The sequence below is a fragment of the Oncorhynchus masou genome, chromosome 33 (genome assembly GCF_036934945.1).
Source record: "Oncorhynchus masou masou isolate Uvic2021 chromosome 33, UVic_Omas_1.1, whole genome shotgun sequence".
NCBI lineage: Eukaryota > Metazoa > Chordata > Actinopteri > Salmoniformes > Salmonidae > Oncorhynchus > Oncorhynchus masou.
The window spans coordinates 43,135,035-43,158,125 of NC_088244.1; the positions used below are offsets into that span (position 1 = coordinate 43,135,035).

The following is a 23,091-nucleotide window of genomic DNA, read 5'->3' on the forward strand; positions in this document are numbered from 1 at the left end:
TTTCCTGTTTCAGCATGACAATGCCCTCGTACAAAAAGTGAGATCCTTACAGAAATGGTTTGTCAAGATTGGTGTGGCCTGGACAGAGCCGTGACCTCAACCCCATTGAACACCTTTGGGGTGAATTGGAACGCCGACTGTGAGCCAGGCCTAATCGCCCAACATCAAGTGGAAAGCCTTGTGAACGGAGAGCAGAGTTTCTGTCTGCTTTCTGTCTGTCTTGGTGAAAACCAATGGATAACACTGTGCTGGAATATACCGTGTCCAACGAAATACTTATTTTGGAAATAATCTACTTATTGAAATATTCTGCTCTCTGAAATGATTAGACTAAATACTCTGCTTTCTGATGCTTCAGAGCACAGTGTTTCCAAACCGGGAAACATTAGCTTTGCTTGGCGTCCCACCAGAGGTTTCGCAAGGTGGACTGACCAGGGAGCTCAACACTGCAAAGAAATCCATGGAGGCGATTAAGAATGCCCACAGTCCCGTTCAAACATCCATACAAGACTGCACAAATACTCTCCTGTGGTTTCCTATAACCTCTATTGAGTTCACTCAAACAAACACACACACCTACACCACTTGTACTTGTGCGGGTATTGACCACTAGTGGCTGGAACCAGAGGTCCCGATTGAGAGTGTGTGGGCGGCCTGTAAGAACCCCTGGTTATTAGCGAGATAAGGTGCGCTGCAAGTACTCCTACACATCACCATCACCACCATTAAATCTGTTAGTATAAAAATCTATAGCCAGCTGTGAATCCCCAGCACGGCGCCCCGAATAGTCTTATTGAACATTGCTGAAGGACTGTACTGTAGGAGGCTGGTAAAGGGCAATTCCATGATAACAGAGTGATCCGGAGAATCAGATTTGTCACTTTAATGATGGCAAAAGTTAAACAAACCAGACAAATCTCTGCCCATAAATGACTTTTAACAATTTCCACAGAAATGTTTACAAAAACATTTTTACTTTCAGCTCACACACACATACACTTACATCCCCAGCACGGCGCCCAGAATAGTGTCATCGTACACTGAATGAGGTTGGTAAACAACAGCACTAGGACCAATCACTTACAGATAAATGAAGAAGAGCTGTGCAGGTTCATTCTGAATGTTTACACTATCGGAGGAGTTAAAACACGCAACATGAAAAATGGACACTCTCTGCAAACTGTTCCTGTCATTGTCATTGAATACACAAACAACACGTGTTGGTAGTTACAATACAGTGTAAACATTCTGAGGGAACCCGTACTGTAGTTATCCTGTACACCTAATGATTGAATTGGAGCCTATATCCCAGAATGCCTGGGTTTATGTCTGTTTCAAAAAGCCCCTGACAGAGCGCCGACATTCTGTTGGTTGAGCCAAAGATGCATCAGACAACCTATAGTCACTTGTCTGTGCCTGATGAAGAATGAAGATCATGGAGAATGCACATCTTTACTTGTTCATCTTTACTTCCCATTCAACCACCTCGCTGACGTCACTGGATATACCATGTAGTTCCTCTAGAGATGAAGTCATGACTCACTTTGAGCCAGTTCTATGGAAACGGTTATTTCTCCATTAGGGAATGGCATCTTCCATGGCAGCTCCTGCTCATAAAGAACAGCAAATTGATTAAGGGTTCAGCAAATTGGAATTGACAAAGCAAACCATTACTGTGGCTCCTGGCTGAATGAGGAGGTTCAGACGGCACGTAAAGAGAACACAGACAATGGACTCATTCCCAAACTCTAGCACAGCACGGTGTACAGTGACAGGAACTAGTCCGCTGTCGCTGAACTGCTTCGCCGTAATGCTCTCTCGGGAGCTTCTATAGGATGGCAACAATAATATACACTTTCACATTTTTCTTCCTCTGACAAGTTTTCCGAGTGAGATATAGTTGCAGAGAGATTAAGTTTGATGCTAACATGGCTGATGTGGACGGCTCTATGTTTGTCTCTGACGCGGGGCCTGTTATTGTGCCGTGTCGCATCGAGTGATGGAAGCTGTTTATCATTGGGCCGCCCGCTGCTTTTATGGCGTGTGAGCATGATAAATGCCCCCCGGTGAGCTGAGAACTCTGGGAACTAAGAGGGAGAGAAATAGAGAGACAGAAAGACACACAGACAGTCAAAGACGGAGAGAGCGAGAGACAGAGACTGAGAAATAGAGAGAGGCTGCCATGAGGACATGTAAGAGGAAATGTACTGGAAAATGGACACGGGACTGGGGAATACTGGAGATTTTTGTTGTTGTTGGGAACAGAAGAACTATTCACGCCCAGTAAGGGACCAACCTACTCTGTTACAGTGGTGCTACTTTACTCAGATAACCCAGTTGGGCTCTGCCTGACTGCTGGGGTTTCTGCAGAGAGGAGGAGGTGAAAAGAGGGTAAATATAGCCCATGCGTATTCACTAACTAGTTAGCTATGTATGCGCTAGTAGCGTCCATTTTGCAAGTGACGTCACCCTCTCTGAGACCTAGAAGTAGTTGCTTCCCTTGCCCTACAACAGCCATGGCTCAGCGATAAACAACACTGGTTTGTGAGTGGGAAGTGTTGTTGGGAACAGAAGGTTGCAAGTTCACACCCAGTGAGGTAGAGGGACAGAACCTACCCTGTTAGACCAGCACAGGTGTCTTCATGTCCCTTCTCTAGATCAAAGTTGAGTAAACCATTGGATCTCAGTCCAACACACAGATATCTAAACTATTCAGCATTTGTTTGCTTTGGAAAGTCTGGTTTACACTATTGCCTAGAAAAACTCAGTCAGCAAAGATCCTTTCTTGAATGGATATTTCTCTTTAGTCATTCAGTCTCACTAACGAGGGTATTGACCTCCTTTGAATGACAGTGTCTGCACTGTAGAAAGAAATCATTGTCGTCATCCTATTTTCTATGCTAATTGTCGCAGCCAGACAGCAGGCAAGGGGTTATCTCCAAATGTAAGCTTTAGCATTTCAAACATGCATTGTGATTGGTCTGTGTTTTGATGCCCAGCAGTACCACATAGCAAGATTGGCACATCATAATTCCGGTCCAGTATTTCCCCCAGCAAATAGACCCTATTCTAATGATTGCTAACCCAGTGGATGACTTGACGGACTGGTCAACTTACCTCTCCTAGTGTACCCAGTGTTGTCTCTGTCTCATTTCTCAGTACCACACATCCTCGCTGCCCGCCCTCTCTTCGCTGATGACAGTCCAGTTAACATTTTACAAGCTGGTACGCCTTCAAGACCGTGGCATGGAAGCTGAGAAGGTGCATTAGGTGAACAATGTATAGATACTAAAATCTCCCACACCCCAGTTTCCAAAAAGTGCAAGTGCGTGCACAGCACGTTTAAATTCAGATCCACTGCAGAAGAGTGCCGACATGGCTTTTTGTTAGTGCTTAAAGACTTTATGGTTCAGGTCCTTTAGAAACTGTTCATGGTACTGAGCTGTTCTATATCCTCTGCATAGGTCTAACCACAGTTCAACCAGGTCCAGTTGAACTACATTGACAGGGGCCACAGGATTGGAGCCAGGTTTTGAGGTGAAATTGTGTGGTGCGGTGTTTGGACAGTCAACGCCTCAGATTAGGCTCGACAGAATCCTCTGGACCCCTGATTCCCCAAACACACACACACACACCAAGCTCATCCCCCCGGAAAGCTAAGCAGCAGGGTTCCATATCCTCTATGCCACCATGCCATCTGGCAGACAGAAACTCTGCTCTCCGTTGGCATGGTAACCCTACGTCAGGGTTCACGGTGCCCTTGCTGCTCTGAGCATCTGATCTTTGATCCATCCGGTGGGAATATTTGTAATTTTTTACACTTAAATGACCAATCTACCATATTCATTCGAGCACAATTCAGCAAGATGTACTCAAATATTTTGCAACAAAAACAACCATTTCTTATTGGACAAGTTGTAGTTCCTCCCTGTTTCAGTCTGTTTTCTTCCGTTTGGTGCCGAATGAATACAACCCTGGTTAGCAAGTTAATTGACACATCATTCTCACTTACAAACTATGACCAATAGGATACTGCCAATACAGGATGGAGATTTTTTTTAAAGAGAGGATATTTAGTGCAGTTTCTCAACTTCTTTGTACTGTTGAACAGCATATGTAATGGTTCTCTTCCTTGAACAACCGCTAAAACCGACACAGTTGGACGAGCGCTTCCATTAAAATATCCCAACATATCTCAACATAGAGGTTGAGAAACAATCTGTGCTATTTTTGCACTCTCAGATAGCAATCTATTATACCCAGTCATTTTCATTTGGCATGTGCGGAGTCAACACGACTGGAGTTAAAATAATGTGATTTCACATCACATGTTTTTCCTGTTCGTCCAGAGTCTTTTAAAGTGTTTTACGGTAGTGTTTCATTCCATAACTGCACCACTTGTTACGCTGCATGATATGAGATTGACCTCGGCTCTCCCAGGCAGGCTGGCTGAGTGGCAATATTCTTCTCCCTGGTATTTTCAGGAGGAGGGTGGCTTAGAGGGAGGAGGGATAATAGAAAGGGAAGGAGGAGGATAAGGATAAGGGGGGGCTCAATGATCTCCCATGGGTGTTAAAAACGCCTGGCAGGCATTTCTTTACGTGTGTGTCAGGACGACAACGTCTGATAATGATTCATTCATACAATAATCAGATTCTGATATTTATTTTCTTCCACTCTGTGGGTAAGAGCATCCCTTTACATAATGCAATTTGGCCCAGTGGACTTCTCCGCCAGCCCAAGTTCTAATCTGCAGCCGGGAGTGTGGATGGAGGGAGAGGACGGGGTGGTTCCTATCCAGCTCCCACCAAAACCGTTTCAAATCCTACATTGCTATTATGAATTGTAGGGTGAACCCACAGCATTAGCTGAACCAAAGCTGACAAAATTTGTGGTAGAAAGGAGGGAGAGAGAGGGAGGCGGTATAAATATAGTAATAATGTACCATATTTATTTGTGAGGTGGGACCAGATACAATTAAAACATTGATAGATTGAATCGTCACCAGGCAGATGCCTGGTGCAACATCATGTTTTAGATTATGCTATAGTATAGAGAGAGGGCAAGAAAGAGAGGACAAGAGAGAGAGGGCGAGCAAGAGAGGGAGTGGGCGAGAGAGAGGGCGAGAGAGAGGGCGAGAGAGAGGGCGAGAGCGAGAGAGAGGGCGAGAGCGAGAGAGGGCGAGAGCGAGAGAGAGGGCGAGAGAGAGAGGGCGAGAGCGAGAGAGAGGGCGAGAGAGAGAGAGGGCGAGAGCGAGAGCGAGAGAGAGGGCGAGATTGAGAGAGAGGGTGAGAGCGAGAGAGAGAGCGAGAGAGATGGCGAGAGCGAGAGAGATGGCGAGAGCGAGAGAGAGGGCGAGAGAGAGGGCGAGGGCGAGAGAGAGGGCGAGAGAGAGGGCGAGAGAGAGGGCGAGAGAGAGCGAGGGCGAGAAAGAGGGCGAGAGAGAGAGAGGGCAAGAGAGAGGGCGAGAGAGAGAGAGGGCAAGAGAGAGGGCGAGAGAGAGAGAGAGAGGGCGAGAGAGAGGGCGAGAGAGAGCGAGAGAGAGAGGGCGAGAGAGGACGAGAGAGAGGGCGAGATTGAGGGCGAGAGAGAGGGCGAGAGAGAGAGAGAGAGAGGGAGAGAGAGAGAGAGAGAGAGAGAGGGGGAGAGAGAGGGCGAGAGAGAGAGAGAGAGAGGGCGAGAGAGAGAGAGAGGGCGAGAGAGGGCGAGAGAGAGAGGGCGAGCGAGAGAGAGGGCAAGCGAGAGGGGGCTAGAGAGAGAGGGAGAGAGAGGGCGAGAGAGAGGGGGGTGAGGCGAGAGGGAGCGAGAGAGAGGGGGCGAGAGAGAGAGGGCGAGCGAGAGAGAGCGAGAGAGAGAGAGGAGCGAGAGAGAGAGGGCGAGAGAGAGAGAGAGAGGGCGAGAGAGAGGGCGAGAGAGAGAGAGGGGCGAGAGAGAGAGGGGGAGAGAGAGGGCGAGAGAGAGAGAGCGAGAGAGAGAGAGGGAGAGAGAGAGAGAGAGGGCGAGAGAGAGAGAGAGAGGAAGCGAGAGCGAGAGGGCGAGCGAGAGAGAGCGAAGAGAGAGAGGGGCGGCGAGCGAGAGAGAGGGCGAGCGAGAGAGAGAGGGCGAGCGAGAGAGGGGCGAGAGAGAGAGAGCGAAGAGAGAGAGAGGGCGAGAGAGAGAGCGAGAGAGAGAGAGGGAGAGAGAGAGAGAGAGAGGAGAGAGGGCGAGAGAGAGAGGGCGGGCGAGCGCGAGAGAGAGGGCGAGCGAGAGAGAGAGGGCGAGAGAGAGGGCGAGCGAGAGAGAGGGGCGAGAGAGAGAGAGGCGAGAAGGGCGAGAGAGAGAGAGAGAGAGAGAGAGAGAGGGCGAGAGAGAGAGAGAGGGGCGAGAGAGAGAGAGAGAGAGGGCGAGAGAGAAAGAGAGAGGGCAAGCGAGAGAGAGGCGAGCGAGAGGGCGAGCGAGAGAGAGGGCGAGCGAGAGAGAGGGCGAGCGAGAGAGGGCGAGCGAGAGAGAGGGCGAGCGAGAGAGGGCGAGCGAGAGAGAGGGCGAGCGAGAGAGGGCGAGCGAGAGAGAGGGCGAGCGAGAGAGAGAGAGGGCGAGAGAGAGAGGGCGAGGGAGAGAGAGAGAGGGCGAGCGAGAGAAAGAGAGGGCGAGCGATGGAGAAGGCGAGGGAGAGAGAGAGAGGGCGAGCGATGGAGAGGGCGAGCGAGAGAGAGAGAGGAGCGAGAGAGAGAGAGAGAGAGAGGGCGAGAGAGAGGGGGCGAGGGAGAGAGAGAGAGGGCGAGCGATGGAGAGGGTGAGAGAGAGAGAGGGCGAGCGAGAGAGAGAGAGAGAGAGGGCGAGCGAGAGAGAGAGAGAGAGGGCAAGAGAGAGGGCGAGAGAGAGAGAGAGAGGGCGAGAGAGAGAGAGAGAGGGCGAGCGAGAGAGAGAGGGCGAGCGAGAGAGAGAGGGCGAGCCAGAGAGAGAGAGAGAGGGCGAGCGAGAGAGAGAGAGAGAGGGCGAGCGAGAGAGAGAGAGATGGCGAGCGAGAGGGCGAGAGAGAGAGACAGAGAGATTCATTCACAACTTAGCCTATCAATCTGTCCACATAGTTTAACACATTAAATGTATGATCCCACTGAGTAACATTTATTTTTTGCATAGTGTAGCCTATTCAAGTACAGTACAATAAACCACTGTCTGTTTTTAAAGACATGTTGCATCCTAACCAGGGTCATATTCGTTAGGCACCAAACGGAATACAACGGACTGAAACAGGGAGGGACGACCTGAACTTGTCCAATAAGAAACTCACATTTTTGTTTTCCGTTGCAACAAATCACTATGTTTTGCTATGTGCTTTGCAATAGTAGTAAATACAACCCAGTACTCCATCCCCACAAATGTAAGAATGCAGCCCACAGCTATAACGCCACTGTCTTAATTGAAAAAATTCAGCATCACAATAATTCTATTGACAGGCTGGGTTCTATACGATCACTGTCATTCTCCACACCGCCTTGCCAAGTCCAACCGACTCGATATCGGTACTGCTGATGTCAGTGTTTCTCAATCACAGAAGCCCTCCTGGGAATGCACGTTTTGATGTAGCCCATCAATAACACGCCTGATCCACTGAATCAAGGTTGATGGTGATCTGACACGTTGAATCAGATCTGGTCGTGCTGGGCTAAAACCAAAAATGATGTAACCCATCAAGTCATGTTAAGCTCTGGTTTCAGACGACGATCTATCTGTAGAAAAGGAAGCATGGAAAGGAAGCTGTTCTGAGGCTCTTGGAACATAAGCTGAAGCTAGTACTGTGTGAACAAGCTGGAAACTGCTGTTGTGCTAGCCTTGGTGCTGAAATGCCCTGTTAGGTCAGGCCTACTATCGTCCATCCAGGCTGTGAGTGTGCCTATACAATACTACAGCAAAGATTGAATCTCTATATCAGCCCAAATTACCGCCAGAATCCAGTTGCGGTCGAAGCTAATAAAACAGGTCAAACAGAATTTCCCTTCAAATCTCGTTCTCAAGCCAATAAGCTAGTTTCAAGTTGTCTGGTGAGCTGACTTTTTTGTGGGGATTAATTGTAACGTGTGTTATTTACATTGGATAAAAGTATAGAAAATGGTACATCATACACTAGAGTTGAGGAACAATGGGAAAGTAATTCTGCTTCAAAGGTTGATAAATTTGTAACCCCACTTTTGAGAAAATGGCCCTTGAATATTTTGGGACACCTATTGGAGAGCTCTTCTTTGTTTACACCCATTCAGCATTGTTCACACCCTCTTAAGCCTTAGCCCCACCCATCACTTTAAGGGTTCACAGGATTCACACTCTAAACAGAGTGGGTAAGGTAGTAGCAAACAACCAAGACTTTCAAGAGTAGTAGTGGTGACAGTAGTAGCAAAAATACACATATCTAGTCCTTGGCCTACAGTGCATTCAGAAAGTGCATTCAGAAAGTGCATTCAGATCCCTTGTCTTTTCCATTATTCTAAAATTGATTAAATAGCTTTTTTCCCTAATCAATTTACACACAATACCCCATAATGACAAAGCAAAGCAAAAACAGATTTGTATAGATTTTTGCAAATGAATAAATATATAAAAACCCGGAAATATCACATTTACATAAGTTACTCAGTACTTTGTTGAAGCACCTTTGGCAGCAATTACATCCTCGAGTCTTCTTGAGTATGACGCTAAAAGCTTGGCACACCTATTTTTGGGGAGTTTCTCCCATTCTTCTCTGCAGATCCTCTCAAGCTCTGTCAGGTTGAATGGGGAGCTTTGCTGCACAGCTATTTTCAGGACTCTCCAGAGATGTTCTATTGGGTTCAAGTCTGGGCTCTGGCTGGGCCACTTAAGGAATTTCAGAGACTTGTCCCAAAGCCACCCCTGCATTGTCTTGGCTGTGTGCTTAGGGTCATTGTCCTGTTGAAAGGTGAACCTTCACCCCAGTCTGAGGTCCTGAGCGCTCTAGAGCAGGTTTTCGTCAAGGATCTCTCTCTGTACTTTGCTCCGTTCATCTTTCCCTCGATCCTAACTAGTCTCCCAGTCCCTGCTGCTGAAAAACATCCCCAGAGCATGATGCTGCCACCACCATGCTTCACAGTAGGGATGGTGCCAGGTTTCCTCCAGACGTGATGCTTGGCATTCAGGCCAAGGAGTTCAATCTTGGTTTCAACAGACCACATAATCTTGTTTCTCATGGTCTGAGAGTCGTTAGGTGCCTTTTGGCAAGCTCCAAGCAGCTGTCATTGCCTTTTACTGAGGAGTGGCTTCCGTCTGGCCACTCTACCATAAAGGCCTGATTGGTGGAGTGCTGGATAGATGGTTGTCCATCTGGAAGGTTATCCCATCTCCACAGAGGATCTCTAGAGCTCTATCAGAGTGACCATCAAGGCCCTTCTCCCCCAATTGCTCAGTTTGGATGGGAGGCCAGCTCTCGGTAGAATTTTGGTGATTCCATAATTCTTCCATTTAAGAATGATGGAGGACACTGTTCTTGGGAACCTTCAAAGTGTATTTGTTACATGCATAGGATACAACATTTATAAACAGTGCAGTGGAATGGTTACTTGCATAGTAGCAATATAGAAAGTGTCCAGATAAATATTGTATAAATATTTGACATGATATGATTCTTACCCAGACACACTTGTCTTGATTGATGGGTCATGTGAAAGAAATGCTATAACCACCCCACAGTCACATCTTGCTATGTGGATGGGTCACTATTGTCTAGACATGTACACATGTTCATGAAATACAATAGATGGCTGTAATCACCCCCAGATACACCTGGCTAACTTGATGAGTCATGTAATCATTTCGCGAAGTTGAGTCTTTTGTTTAGACGTGTACTGTAGGTAGCTAGCTAGTTAGCTAGCTAAACAATGAACCTAATGGTGATTTCAAGACAACTGTGAACTTGGAAAAATACTAGTGAAATCATGACGTCAGTGATCTTCAGGTCGGAAAGTCTGGGCTCTAGAAAGAGGCCAGAGTTCCCGAGTTGGATGGCTGTTCAGAACGATTTTTCCCAGTTGGTGCTAGTTTTTTTCCAGTTCCCAGTTCCCAGTTCTTTTGAATGCACTGAAGTCGGAAGTCAGAGCTTTCCGAGTTCCCAGTTGTTTTGAACACGGCAATAATCCCAACCAAAACTACTAGCAATTAAAACTGTTTGTCATAGCTAGCCACAATGCATGAATAGCTAAAACTAACCAACTAGGTTCAATGTTAGCTAGCTATCTAACATTAGGCTATAACTAGCAATGCAAATGGCTTTCTTAGATACAAATAATATTACTACACAGATCATACACGTAATGTTAGTTAGCCATGTTATTGACAGAAGCATGCTACATGGCAGACCAATCTGAAGTCATCTCTCGGCATGTCCGACCCATCCATTATCACAGCCAATCGTGGCTAGCGGGAAGGTTCTTGGCTTTTTCCATGGCCAAACCAACTTGGCTCGTAATTTAACCATTTTATTAGTATTTACAGATGGCATACAAGTTTGTTATTAAAGCACACGAAAATTCATGTTTCAGAAGGCATTTCTGCCCAAGAAATAAAAGTTTACGTTAAAATGGCTCTCCTGTGAAGTAGTGACGTGTGACATACGCCTAGTTTCTTGAAATGAGTCACATATTTAAACGTACTTTACTGGTTGTCTGTGCCGTTGGTCATTTTAGTGGGAGGAAGTGCAGAAAGGGTAACCACAGGAAAGTGTTAAGTTCTGTTGCCTGTTTTTTCCATCTCCTGATGCATTTCACGTGATGTACAATCTGTGAACAATAGCCGAATGTAACCGAACGTTGTCGACCAATGCGATTCCCCTCGCAATCAGCTGGAAATTCTTGTGAAATTTTCCAGCTGATTGCGTGGGACAATGTTTGGTCTGTGCTTCATTTAAGCTTGGCCATTGTTGACACATTGTGCAAGTCGTTTGCAAAGTGCATCCGCACTGAAAATACAAACTGGAAATACAAACAGACATACAGACCAGCGTACTAAAAGTCTGGTTAATGACACTACTCTGTGGATATTTTGTGGAAATTACCTCCTACATAAGGTCAAAATCAGCAGACAACAGGTAAAGTACATTCAAAGGAAGTTTATTCAACAGTCTGACTTGTGATGGGACTGTGAGAGGGCTCTTGTCCTATCGGATTCGTAGTTTTTTATTTTTATTTACATTGTCCAGATTTGTGAAAGTGATATTTCAGAGGCATTTTGATTACAAAACAACACTTCAATATTTAACTTGTCTTCTGTTTCTTAATTCTAACTAAGAAGGACTGTGGGATTTCTTATATAACAATGGAAGAGGATTCCAACTCTGTCTCTATTTTTACAGTGAAGGTGTGACATTATTGCAGTGTTTGCTTTGTCAGATTTAAGGCTTTGCTCCCCCTCTTTCACCCTCCCACTTGATTTTGCAGCGCTTAAGTCGTTTTATATGCACCTCTGCCAAAGACACACTAGTAACTAATCATATCTTCGTACACCTATATCAGCAGGCCATTCAATTAGCCAAAATGGAGTGTTTTTATGTATTCAAACCGGACCCAGATTATACAGGTGGTCAGAATAGAGAGGGAGATCATTTTTCCTCTCCATGGAATGTAACTGGAGATTGAGGTCTCTCAAACTTTCCCCTCAGCCAGGGAAAGCGAGTCTGTGTGCACAGACTTGTGTGTGTTGTCATTTTGATACCTTCTGGTAGCCCCACAGGAGACACTTTCAGGCATGAAAAAAATACTTTTTAATTGATGAGAAGGAAAAACAAGACTTGTTACATCTCTATTAGGGTGCCTGGCTCATTCTCAGTGCGTTTCTCTCTCTCTCTTTGTCTCTCTCTCTTTCTCGCCACACGTTAAGTAAATCCCCCCGACCTGGATTAGAGATTCCGAAGGATTTACGCTCCCGACTGACACTGAGAGGCAGCCTTTTGAATTCTAGGAGAAAAGAAGAGAAAGGATATATGATACAGGCGCACCTCGTTGTCAACTGAGATGGAGGGATATTGAAGAGAAGGCGAGCTGAGAGGAGAGAAGAGAAGGTCGTTTGCTGTGGTGAGCAGCGCCAGATTATTGACTAACTGTTGACAGCATTTGGAGAGGAGGATTTTCTTCTCGCTCTCCCACCGAGAGAACTGCCTACTGAAAAGACTAGATCTGAAAGAAAGCTTTGGAAAGGAGCCATCAGCAGATATTGTGATTGCTAACTCTCAGCAGTCTACCAAGGACTTTGTACACTAATCAGCTCTAACAAGGACAGAAGAAGCATCCTTCCAAATCGAATCCAAAAAATATCCCCCTTTGACCTCAGTCATACGTTAAGATGTCCATGTCACATTTGCGTTGGCTTTGCCAGACAGAGGGAAAACAGACCTAACTCTACCTGAGCAAACGTAGCCGGGGCATTCAATCTCCTTTTCGCAATTGAGAGAAGCAGACAGGGAACCGGCGGCGTGCACCCACAATCCTTCAGACATGAGCGCCTCAGTGATGACAAGTGGCCTTTTCCCCATGTCCTTTCCCGTGTCCTCTGCGCTGATGCGGTACGCCGAGGCTGCCCAGGAGCCATGCCCTACCACGGACCAGGCCCCCATCCACAGGGACGAGAAGGTGAAAGAGAAGAAGAAAGAGGGAGAGAGTGTTGTGTGTAAGAGCCAGCAGCAGGCCTCCCTATCCTGCCTGGTGGAGGAGTTCTTCTGTATTGGCAGCAGAATTGTGTCCTCCTCCATGTGGAGGCTGGGAGACATGGGTAAGGATGGATGGATGGATGGATGGCATTTGGACTAGGTTAAAGTTTGACCATTACAATAACTAGTGTTCTGGAGTACATTTGTTGTTGAATCGGAATGGGAACTTGGTCATGCATGTTTGTATGTATGTGTGTGTGTGTCTGGATTGTGGATGTGTTGTAGGATCGGTACATTTGTTATGTAGCCCTGGTGAGACATGGTACTAGGTACTGTTCTACCGGATGACTGGAGTGTGCCAGTGGGACTGTGTGTCCAATGACCTCATTATTGGTCTGCTGCTTTTTACATCAGTGACACAGACACCTTCACTACAGAAACATCTGTCTATAGGTCTGTACGTGTGTTTGCTGTATGTGTGTGCACGCTTGTGTGTGTGTGTGTGTGGGTGTGTGACATATGGACTCCAGACAATCCCCTAAAGCTTAGCCTAGTGCTCTGACCGAGTGAGTGAAGGACAATGTGACTCCGCCCCGTTGGCTCTCCTGGCCCACTTCTTCTACCCAGACTGTACTCCCACTGATGCGGTGGACGACCAGGTCATGCCATCAGTGTGGTTGCACCCAGCACTTCTGCCGCTGCTTGTTTAGCAGCATTAAGGTTGACACCAATTTACCTCATCCTCAGCTGCCTCCTGGCAGATTATGTGTCCATCACCTGTCGTCTGGCTTCTATTTTAACCATGTTAACCAGTTGTAAAGCCCTCACACGATGGGTAGAAGTCTGAAGAGTGTAGTTATGAATCAAGGTCATGGGGTAATGTGTTTTACTAAAATCATGTTGAGAGTCAACACAAAAAGTTAGTAGATGGACTATGTTGGGAATTTTGTCTGGGTAATTGTTTTATTGTTGTTGAAGGTCAGGGTAATTACTTTGATTTGTTTTCAAGCAAGCATTTGTTTTGGTCTGATTCTTGTCATTAACTGCGTTTCTTGAATTCCAGTAGCTTGTTCTCAAACAAACAAGCAGACCACTTTAGTGTGTTTCAATCAGACCTTTTGGGGCAAAGTGATTTCTCTCATTCAGAGATGTAATTGTTTCCTTTATTAGCTGACACGTTGTTACACACAAGTGATTCTGACGTTCTCTCGTAATTACAATCAATTACAGGAAAAGTAAAATAAGTTTGAATTTAGGTTGACCTTGTTGACATGCCGAGGATAATGCCATTAAAATTGATGTATTTATTTTCAGTAGCTCCCAAATGTAATTTTGTTGTTGGTCATATCTCCCATGACTGGCATCTGTATACAGCAGGCTAGTCAAGCACAGTAATGACATACAATACTGTATTTTTTATGACTATTTTATCCTGTTGGACTGTCTTATTGTCTATATGTTCTTTTACATCTCCCCATACTGTGTAACCCTGAGCATGTTTCCATGGCAACGGCTCTGGACCCAATAATAAAGAGTTAGTTTGAAGTGGCCAGTCTCTGGGCAAACATTGAGATTTCCCTCCAGCTGTTAGTAGAAGTCTTTGCTACAGTACTACTGCAGCGTTTCTTTGCCATGCTGTGTCTGCTTGTTATCACTAAAAACGAGTGTCTCACGTCATGCCAAACCTTTATTCATGATACAATTCTCAGTCCTTTCCCGAGGGACCTTTTTTTTTAGGGGGTGCACATTTTTTCTCTATCCACCTGAATCATTGAGCCCTTGATCAGTGGAATCAGGTTTTGTTGGTGCTGCTGGGCTAAAACAAAAACGTAGACCCGCGTGTGTGATCCCAATGGTAATTGATCGAGGAACACTGCACTACACACACACGGCTGGAACACTTTCAAAAAAAAGTTCCTTCTCTAATTTCTTCTAAGAACACATACCAGTTCTTCTGTGCAGTGTAGTTATATTACGAAGAGTTTCCTACAGATTCCTTGAAGTTGAGTCTTCTTTACAATGTGTATCTGCCCCAGTTTGACCAGTTGGTCCCTAATTGCTCCATTAGCAGCGATTCAAACAGCTGCAACTTCCGAGAGCAGCAGTTTATCTCTGAGAGAGGGAAAGTCCAACATGTACTAGACTGGTGCCTAATTGAGTGTCCTTTGATTAGTCGGGCTTCCATGGGCTGTGAATAGCCTTGAAGCTTCCAGCGTATTGACAAAATACCTTGGAAAATATGCCGTATTTATTTTCCCATTTTCCCATTCCACAATATCAGGGTTGGGGTCATCGACATTCCAGTGAAATGTGTTGAATACAATTGTGTGTGGTGCGTGTGTCCAAGTTAACAAACAGGAAGTGACCCCAACCCTGTAGAATGATGTGGTGTTCTGTACACTTCACAGTAGACTGTAGATGACCCAACAACTCATTAGTGCACATTCCATCTCCCCCAGTTTAGACTGCAGATATCCATCATTTCATATCGTAACTCTTTGACGCCAACCTGTCTCCCATCTACCTTCCTTTGTCTCCCCTTTCTTCCCTCTCCTTTTCACCTCTTCACTTTTTGTCTGCTGTACGTGCAATCACGCACCGTGCAATCAGCACTCGGCCCACTTCAAACTCGTTAGATTTGATTCGATTTTGCCTCTTGTCGCTGTAGTGAAATCCATTAGTCTACCCCACCCCTAACACACACACACACACACACACACACACACACACACACACACACACACACACACACACACACACACACACACACACACACACTCACAGTTGAGTAGATTCCTGGAGGAGCTGTCTGTCCGTATCATGGACTATGAAGAGTTAAGATGAAGGCTGGGTATAAGGGATAGATGCAGTCAGTGATAGTGTTGCGTTTGTGGGGGGTTGTGATGGTTCTGTAGCAGATGTTGGTCTTCACCATCTACCTTATTACATCTGGGGTGGCTCTTCACAGATTCCGAGCTGAAGAGGCAGGCGGACAGTTTAGTTGTTGGCACAATTCAGGGATGGGGGAACACAAAATATATAATACAAATACTGAGCTACATTGTAAGCCAAAACATGTAAGCCAAAACACTTGTTAAACATTTGTTTAACAAGTGATAAAACATTCAAAATATGGAAGGAGTCAAAATGATTTGTAATACCTTCCAATGCCTCACTGTGCGAGGCCTTTTTCTAAAATGTTTTATGAGTTAGAGAACATTGGGAGGGATCTTGACCATTCCTCCATACAGAATCGTTCCAGATCCTTGATATCCTTAGTATGCACTTATGGACTGCCCTCTTCCATTCAAACCACAGATTTTCACAAAGAAGTTCGAGATTGCACAATTTTTTCTAAGAGTGTAAATTTTTTGAGGAAAAAAACTACATTTATTTCTCTGAGCAATTGTATAAAATAATATAATTTCCCATTTTTTGCATACAATATAGCTCTGTATTTAAATTGATTTATTTGATACAGTCATTTTCCCAGTCATTTTTGCTCATCTTTATAAAGGCTGTAAATATTTTCGGACCCTACTGTAAATATATAAATAAAGTACTGCGTCTCTATGCCACAATAATGTAAGGCTTCAACAACTTCCAATCCATAGAAATATAATTACTTGAATAGGCATTTCCATTCAAGTCAATGAGTGGGTGATGGGTGGTCTATTTATATTGCTAATTAAACAGCCTGAGAATAAAATGAACACAATTGAGCTGGACTGTGCAAAGCCCGGCGTGTTTTACTGATGTTGGGCTGAGCATTGCGACAGTATGTCCAGGCCTACAGTTACAGTATGCATCGGCTCTATTGTCTCTAGTGGACAATATTCACAATGTTTATTCCCTGCATAGCAACTCACTCAACACCGATTTCCAAGGGAATGAAATGAATAAACATTATTGATCCCAAGAGGGAGAGACTGGGTTTTTACTGGCAGCAGACAGACTGGGACAATAGACACACCAGCATGCGTCAGAACACCTATGGAGATTCTCCTTTTCTGTCCTCCTCCGTGACCTGGAAACCGATAAGTGGTAGAGTGATCGAGGAAAGTGTCATGACGTTATTAGGCGAATGGAAGAGTGTCCGTCCCTCTTCAATACCCACCTTTCATCGAGGATATTCATGTGTATTTGAGTTTTGATATCTGTCACTTCCCCTGTTGTTTTGTCGGAGGGGAAAAGCATGCGCACATTTTAAGAACATTATGCAACACACAATGATATACCATGATATTTGGCATTCTTACTGAAATAAAACAAACTTTTGAATGTAGATTTTCTGACAGAAAAAATACATAGTGTATTGCCTAGACAGGTTTCACGCATGTACAGTAGCTTTGTTGTTGGCACTACAGTCAGACTCCATGTGTAGCCAGTTACTGTACACATTCAAGTCTCTAATAAAAAATGAAACTGGAAGTAAAATGAACTTCCACAATTTATTTAAAATCATAGCCATGTCATCTTTACATCATTGAAATCACACATTTTCAAGCTATTTAACAGTATAAAACATCCCTGTTATCATATACACATGTTGTCTTGAATTTCAATGCTTCGCTACTAAAAAAAAAAGCTAGCCAACAACACCCAGAATTTCGACATGCACACTATCTACCTAAATTGCTGTAAAATTTAAATTATTCATCCAATCTTGAAAACATTTGGTGGGGTTATGCATGACACTTTATTGATCTAGTGGCTAAAGACACAGAATAGTGTTTAAAAGAGTTAAATGAATTTGGACATTCAGTTGTATATTTCTGTTATTTTTAAGTTTAAATTGTACATTATTATGTGTGTAGGGTGGACCTAGGAAAGTTGTGAAGGCATATATTTAATCTTACATTTATGCTCTTTCAAATGATATAAGAACCATAAGTGTGCTATGTACATTTCTTGATTTAATAGCTGTTACAAAGGGTGAGTATTACACTAAGATGAATTGTCCAACTGGCTGGGTTATAGCAGGTTATTAAGGGTAATATAAAACAGCACAATTAATGTCATAATATAAACACATTGTTCAATTTATCGTTATTGTGATAATTAAGTACATTTATTGTGATGTGGATTTTTGTGCCAGATAGAAATGCTTCTCAATGTTGTCATATGATATCTCAAAACACTTTTACAGTAGGGTTGGGTGGTATCCAGATTTTCACACCGTCATACCGTTTGTGTACCATACCTCGGTATACAGTATTACCAGAAGTGCACACAAGGAGTGCTATTTCAAATATGATAAATAAATGCACAAAACAATTTAGGCAACAGGGATGTTGATCCAGGGGGGGATTGAATGTCTCTGCTCTAACCAAGAAGCTTGATCTTGACATCTTGCCACTTAGCTAGGAAGTTATCAAACCAAATGCATAGCTGGAGCCATGACCAGGATATCATTTATTTGACATCTTTGATTTCTTATAGTTATACTTATAAGAAAGGGCATGGCACGCAGCATCTTCGAGCAGAGGTGCCCCCAACCCAAAAATGACAAATACATGTATATATATATATTTTTTTTAGTTTTGAAAATCATACCGTCGGTATTTCGAAATACGCCGGTATACTGTCCGAACGGTATATCGCCCAAGTCTACTTTACAGTCCAATCTATTGACCCCAATTGCCCCCGCCTACGGCAGTAGAGGAATAATTGGGCATATTTCTAGTAGTCTTTTCTCTCGTTCAGCCTATTGCTGGCATGTGAGGCTAACATTATAGTGCCACATACTGTAGCCTATATTATTAGCATTGTTGTAGCAGTAGCTGTAGCAGTAGCTGTAGCAGTAGCAGTAGCTGTAGCTGTAGCTGTAGCAGTAGCTGTAGCTGTAGCAGTAGCAGTAGCTGTAGCAGTAGCTGTAGCTGTAGCTGTAGCAGTAGCTGGTAGAATTGCAATTTAAGTAAGTAGTGGTCTGGATTGGACTGACATTCTGCATTATCCCCTGGAGCAGGTATTCCCAAACTGTGGCAATGCCATCGAGGGTACGGCAAATAAAAATTTGATTAACATTTAAAAAATATATATATATATCTATAGAATCTTTTTTTCAATTTTTTTTCCCTTCACATTTTCAAATAGTCCATTTCTATTTTTCAACGGGGCTATACATTTGGTTGAGGTTTTTTTCTCGCTTGAGTAACGTCGTTTCACTGCCCCCAAAAATATTAAACCATCTCATGTTCAGCGAAATAACAACACAATGTCAAATACAGGTATCCTAGTCAAATAATTAACATCCAATCACATTAACCATTACTCTCTCACAGGAATTCCACTAACAGTCCGTAAGTAGCTGCTGCTCATGTTGGTATCTGCACTGATGGCGCAAAAGCCATGACAGGGAGACATAGTGTAGTAGTAATGCTTGGGTACACTGCAGCATCCACAGGCTCTTGCTGCCAAGCAAATGCCTGACAGCTTGAAAGACGTTTTGGACACTACAGTGAAAATGGTTAACTTTGTTAAAGCAAGGCCCCTGAACACTTGTGTATTTTCTGCACTATGCAATGATATGGGCAGCGACCATGTAACGCTTTTACAACATACAGAAGTGCACTGGTTATCAAGGGGAAAAGTATTGACACATTTTTTTAAATTGAGAGACAAGCTTAAAGTTTTATTTACTGACCAGGATTTTCACTTGTCTGACCACTTGCATGATGATGAGTTTCTCACTGGCTTATTCTCGCCTGAATGTTCTGAATCTAGGACTCTCTGTGCGGGACAAATTTGAGGCTATGATTAAGAAGTTGGAGCTCTTCTCTGTCTGGATTAACAAGGACAACACACAGGTCTTTCCATCATTGTACGTTTTTTTGTGTGCAAATGAACTCAAGCTTATGGACAATGTCAAATGTGATATAGTGAAGCACCTGAGTAAGTTTGGTGCACAATTACACATGTGCTTTCCCGAAATGGATGACACAAGCAACTGGTTTCGTTATCCCTTTCATGCCCTGCCTCCAGCCTCATCGAAATTGCAACAAGCGGATCTGTGATAATTGAATTTAATCAGAAACCACTGTCAGATTTCTGAATAGGGCTGCGCTCAGAGTATCCTGCCTTGGCAAATCGTGCTGTTAAGACACTGAAGCCCTTTGCAATCACGTATCTATGTGAGAGTGGATTCTCGGCCATCACTAGCATGAAAACTAAATACAGGCACAGACTGTGTGGAAAAGGATGTAAGACTGAGAGCAAAGTGATTGATTATTTTAATATTATTATTTGTGCCCTGGTCCTATAAGAACTCTTTGTCACTTCCCACGAGCCGGGTTGTGACAAAAACTCACACTCATTCTTATGTTTAATAAATGTATCGTACATGTATTACAATGATTGCAAAAAACAGCATTTGAGAGTGTGCTGACCCTGGTGCTAGAGGGGTACGCAGCTGAAGGTTGAATGTTTGAAGGGGTATGGGCCTAGGCGGTACAGCTGGAGTTTGAATGTTTGAAGAGGTACGGGACTATGGGGTACAGCTGGAGGTTGAATGTTCGAAGGGGTACGGAGCTGGAGGTTGAATGTTTGAAGGGGTAGGGGACTATAAAGCGTTTGGGAATCACTGGCCTGGAGGAAATTGACACAGGCCGTTTGGGGTTCGGGACTGCATGGAATTAACCAGGTCCTCTGGGCCAATTCTCACTATTGACCAATGAAAGCCCAGGGAAGCCAAAACAATGGCAATCTATCTATCACTGGGATGTCTGTACTACTTTATCCAGGCGTAAAAGAAATGCCTGAGCGGAGTTCCCACCGGAACCTAGGTCAAAGATGACTGTATTCCTGAATGCATCCGGTTAACTTCGCTAAGGGTGGTACTACTTATGCACCACACATACTGTTTACGGAGATGTTTATGATGATAACCATAATGCTATTATATATTAGTCAAACATGATTCATTCATAGGATGTTATTGACACCTGACAGTTGAGAATCTGGCATTGGAGACTTCATCCTTAGCCCAGGGTTGTGTAGGGCTAAACAGTGGCACTGCACAAGCTAAATAGGGATGCCATTACCTGGGCTATCTGTGGAAGAGCTGTCAATCTGAAACCAAAATAATGACCTGAATGACCGAAATCATGCCCTAAATGTGGTAGCGATATTTTGGTTCTGCTCTGTTTTACCCATTTTCCTCTTGAGGTATGTTTGGTGCTGTGCGAGAAGTGGTCTCGTCTCAGCACCAGTGTTGAATAATCTCTTCTGTACAAACCAAATGGATTCGGGTAGCTAACAATAGCCATTTTTCTTCTTCCACACTAACACGGTGTAAAATAGGTGTCTGGTTCAGGGGATTCAAAAAAAAAAAAGGAAATTGCTTGGCTCTGCCTTCTCCCCCTTTATCTTCCCTTCCCTCCCTCTCTCTGCCTCCCACTCTCTCTCTCTCTCCCTACCCCTCTCTCTTGCCCCCTCCCTCTCTCTCTCTCTGCCCCTCTCTCTTGCCCCCTCCCTCTCTCCCTCTCCCTTCCTCTCTCCCTTCCTTTCCTTCTCTCCCCCCTTTCTCCCCCATTTCGCTCTACCTCTACCCTCTCCTCCCTCTTTGTCTCTTTCTCCACCCGTCTCTCCCCCTTATTCCCCTCTCACTCTCTACCCCCTCTCACTCTCTACCCCCTCTCACTCTCTACCCCCTCTCTTCTCTCTCACTCTCACTCTCTCCCCCTCTCACTCTCACTCTCTCCCCCTCTCACTCTCTACCCCCTCCTCTCTCTCACTCTCTCCCCCTCTCACTCTCTACCCCCTCTCCTCTCAATCTCTCTCTCTCTCTCTCCCTCTAAGTAAAACACAGGCGGCTGTGAAAGCCATATCCAATGCAGTATGTGTGAGCGCGACCTTGTGTGAGTAAATGGTAAATAAATGTTTATCTGCCTTGAGCTCCAGACTGAAATGAATGAATGAATTGGTGCTTGACAACAACACCGACTCTCACTCCAATGCAATACACACAGCCTCCCTCATTATCCCAGACATAATCACTTGAATACAAACACTCTCTCACTCTTACACTCACACTAACTTCACGCTTTCTGTGTTTCCCTCTCCAGTGGAGAAATGCATGAGCTCCATGCAGACAGGGACCCAGATGGTGAAGCTGCGTGGCGGCTCCAAGGGACTGGTGCGCTACTTCTACCTGGACCAACACAAGTCCTGCATCCGCTGGCGGCCTTCTCGCAAGAACGAGAAGGCCAAGAGTGAGTAGTTTTACTATTTTACTTCATGACTGAATGATTGGCTGACCTGCTTAGACCTGGTATTAACAGGAGTTAAGTCTTTGTAGCCACACAGTCTGTTTAATAGTCGAATTACAAAGCCAAGAGTGAGTCTCTTTAACTTTACGACTGAGTGACTGGCCCTCATCCAGTGTCTCACGTTCTGATTCCCTACTTCTGTATTAACCTGGATGTAACAGGAGTTAAGGCCCAGATCCAATCAGATCAAGACTGGCCCTCATCCAGTGTCTCACGTTCTGATTCCCTACTTCTGTATTAACCTGGATGTAACAGGAGTTAAGGCCCAGATCCAATCAGATTAAGACTGGCCCTCATCCAGTGTCTCACGTTCTGATTCCCTACTTCTCTATTAACCTGGATGTAACAGGAGTTAAGGCCCAGATCCAATCAGATCAAGACTGGCACTCATCCAGTGTCTCACGTTCTGATTCCCTACTTCTGTATTAACCTGGATGTAACAGGAGTTAAGGCCCAGATCCAATCAGATCAAGACTGGCCCTCATCCAGTGTCTCACGTTCTGATTCCCTACTTCTGTATTAACCTGGATGTAACAGGAGTTAAGGCCCAGATCCAATCAGATTAAGACTGGCCCTCATCCAGTGTCTCACGTTCTGATTCCCTACTTCTCTATTAACCTGGATGTAACAGGAGTTAAGGCCCAGATCCAATCAGATCAAGACTGGCACTCATCCAGTGTCTCACGTTCTGATTCCCTACTTCTGTATTAACCTGGATGTAACAGGAGTTAAGGCCCAGATCCAATCAGATCAAGACTGGCCCTCAGCCAGTGTCTCACGTTCTGATTCCCTACTTCTGTATTAACCTGGATGTAACAGGAGTTAAGGCCCAGATCCAATCAGATCAAGACTGGCCCTCATCCAGTGTCTCACGTTCTGATTCCCTACTTCTGTATTAACCTGGATGTAACAGGAGTTAAGGCCCAGATCCAATCAGATTAAGACTGGCCCTCAGCCAGTGTCTCACGTTCTGATTCCCTACTTCTGTATTAACCTGGATGTAACAGGAGTTAAGGCCCAGATCCAATCAGATCAAGACTGGCCCTCATCCAGTGTCTCACGTTCTGATTCCCTACTTCTGTATTAACCTGGATGTAACAGGAGTTAAGGCCCAGATCCAATCAGATCAAGACTGGCCCTCATCCAGTGTCTCACGTTCTGATTCCCTACTTCTGTATTAACCTGGATGTAACAGGA

The 23,091-nt window shown here is 44.7% G+C and overlaps 1 protein-coding gene across 1 annotated transcript in view; it reads left to right on the forward strand.

The window, feature by feature from the left end:
- Positions 1-23,091, forward strand: part of LOC135527385 (1-phosphatidylinositol 4,5-bisphosphate phosphodiesterase eta-2-like) — a 206,188-nt gene that overhangs the window by 94,270 nt on the left and 88,827 nt on the right. Inside the window, exon 3 of the mRNA XM_064955900.1 lies at positions 21,691-21,837. Coding sequence (XP_064811972.1) covers positions 21,691-21,837 — 147 coding nt within the window. The remainder of the gene's footprint in view (positions 1-21,690; positions 21,838-23,091) is intronic.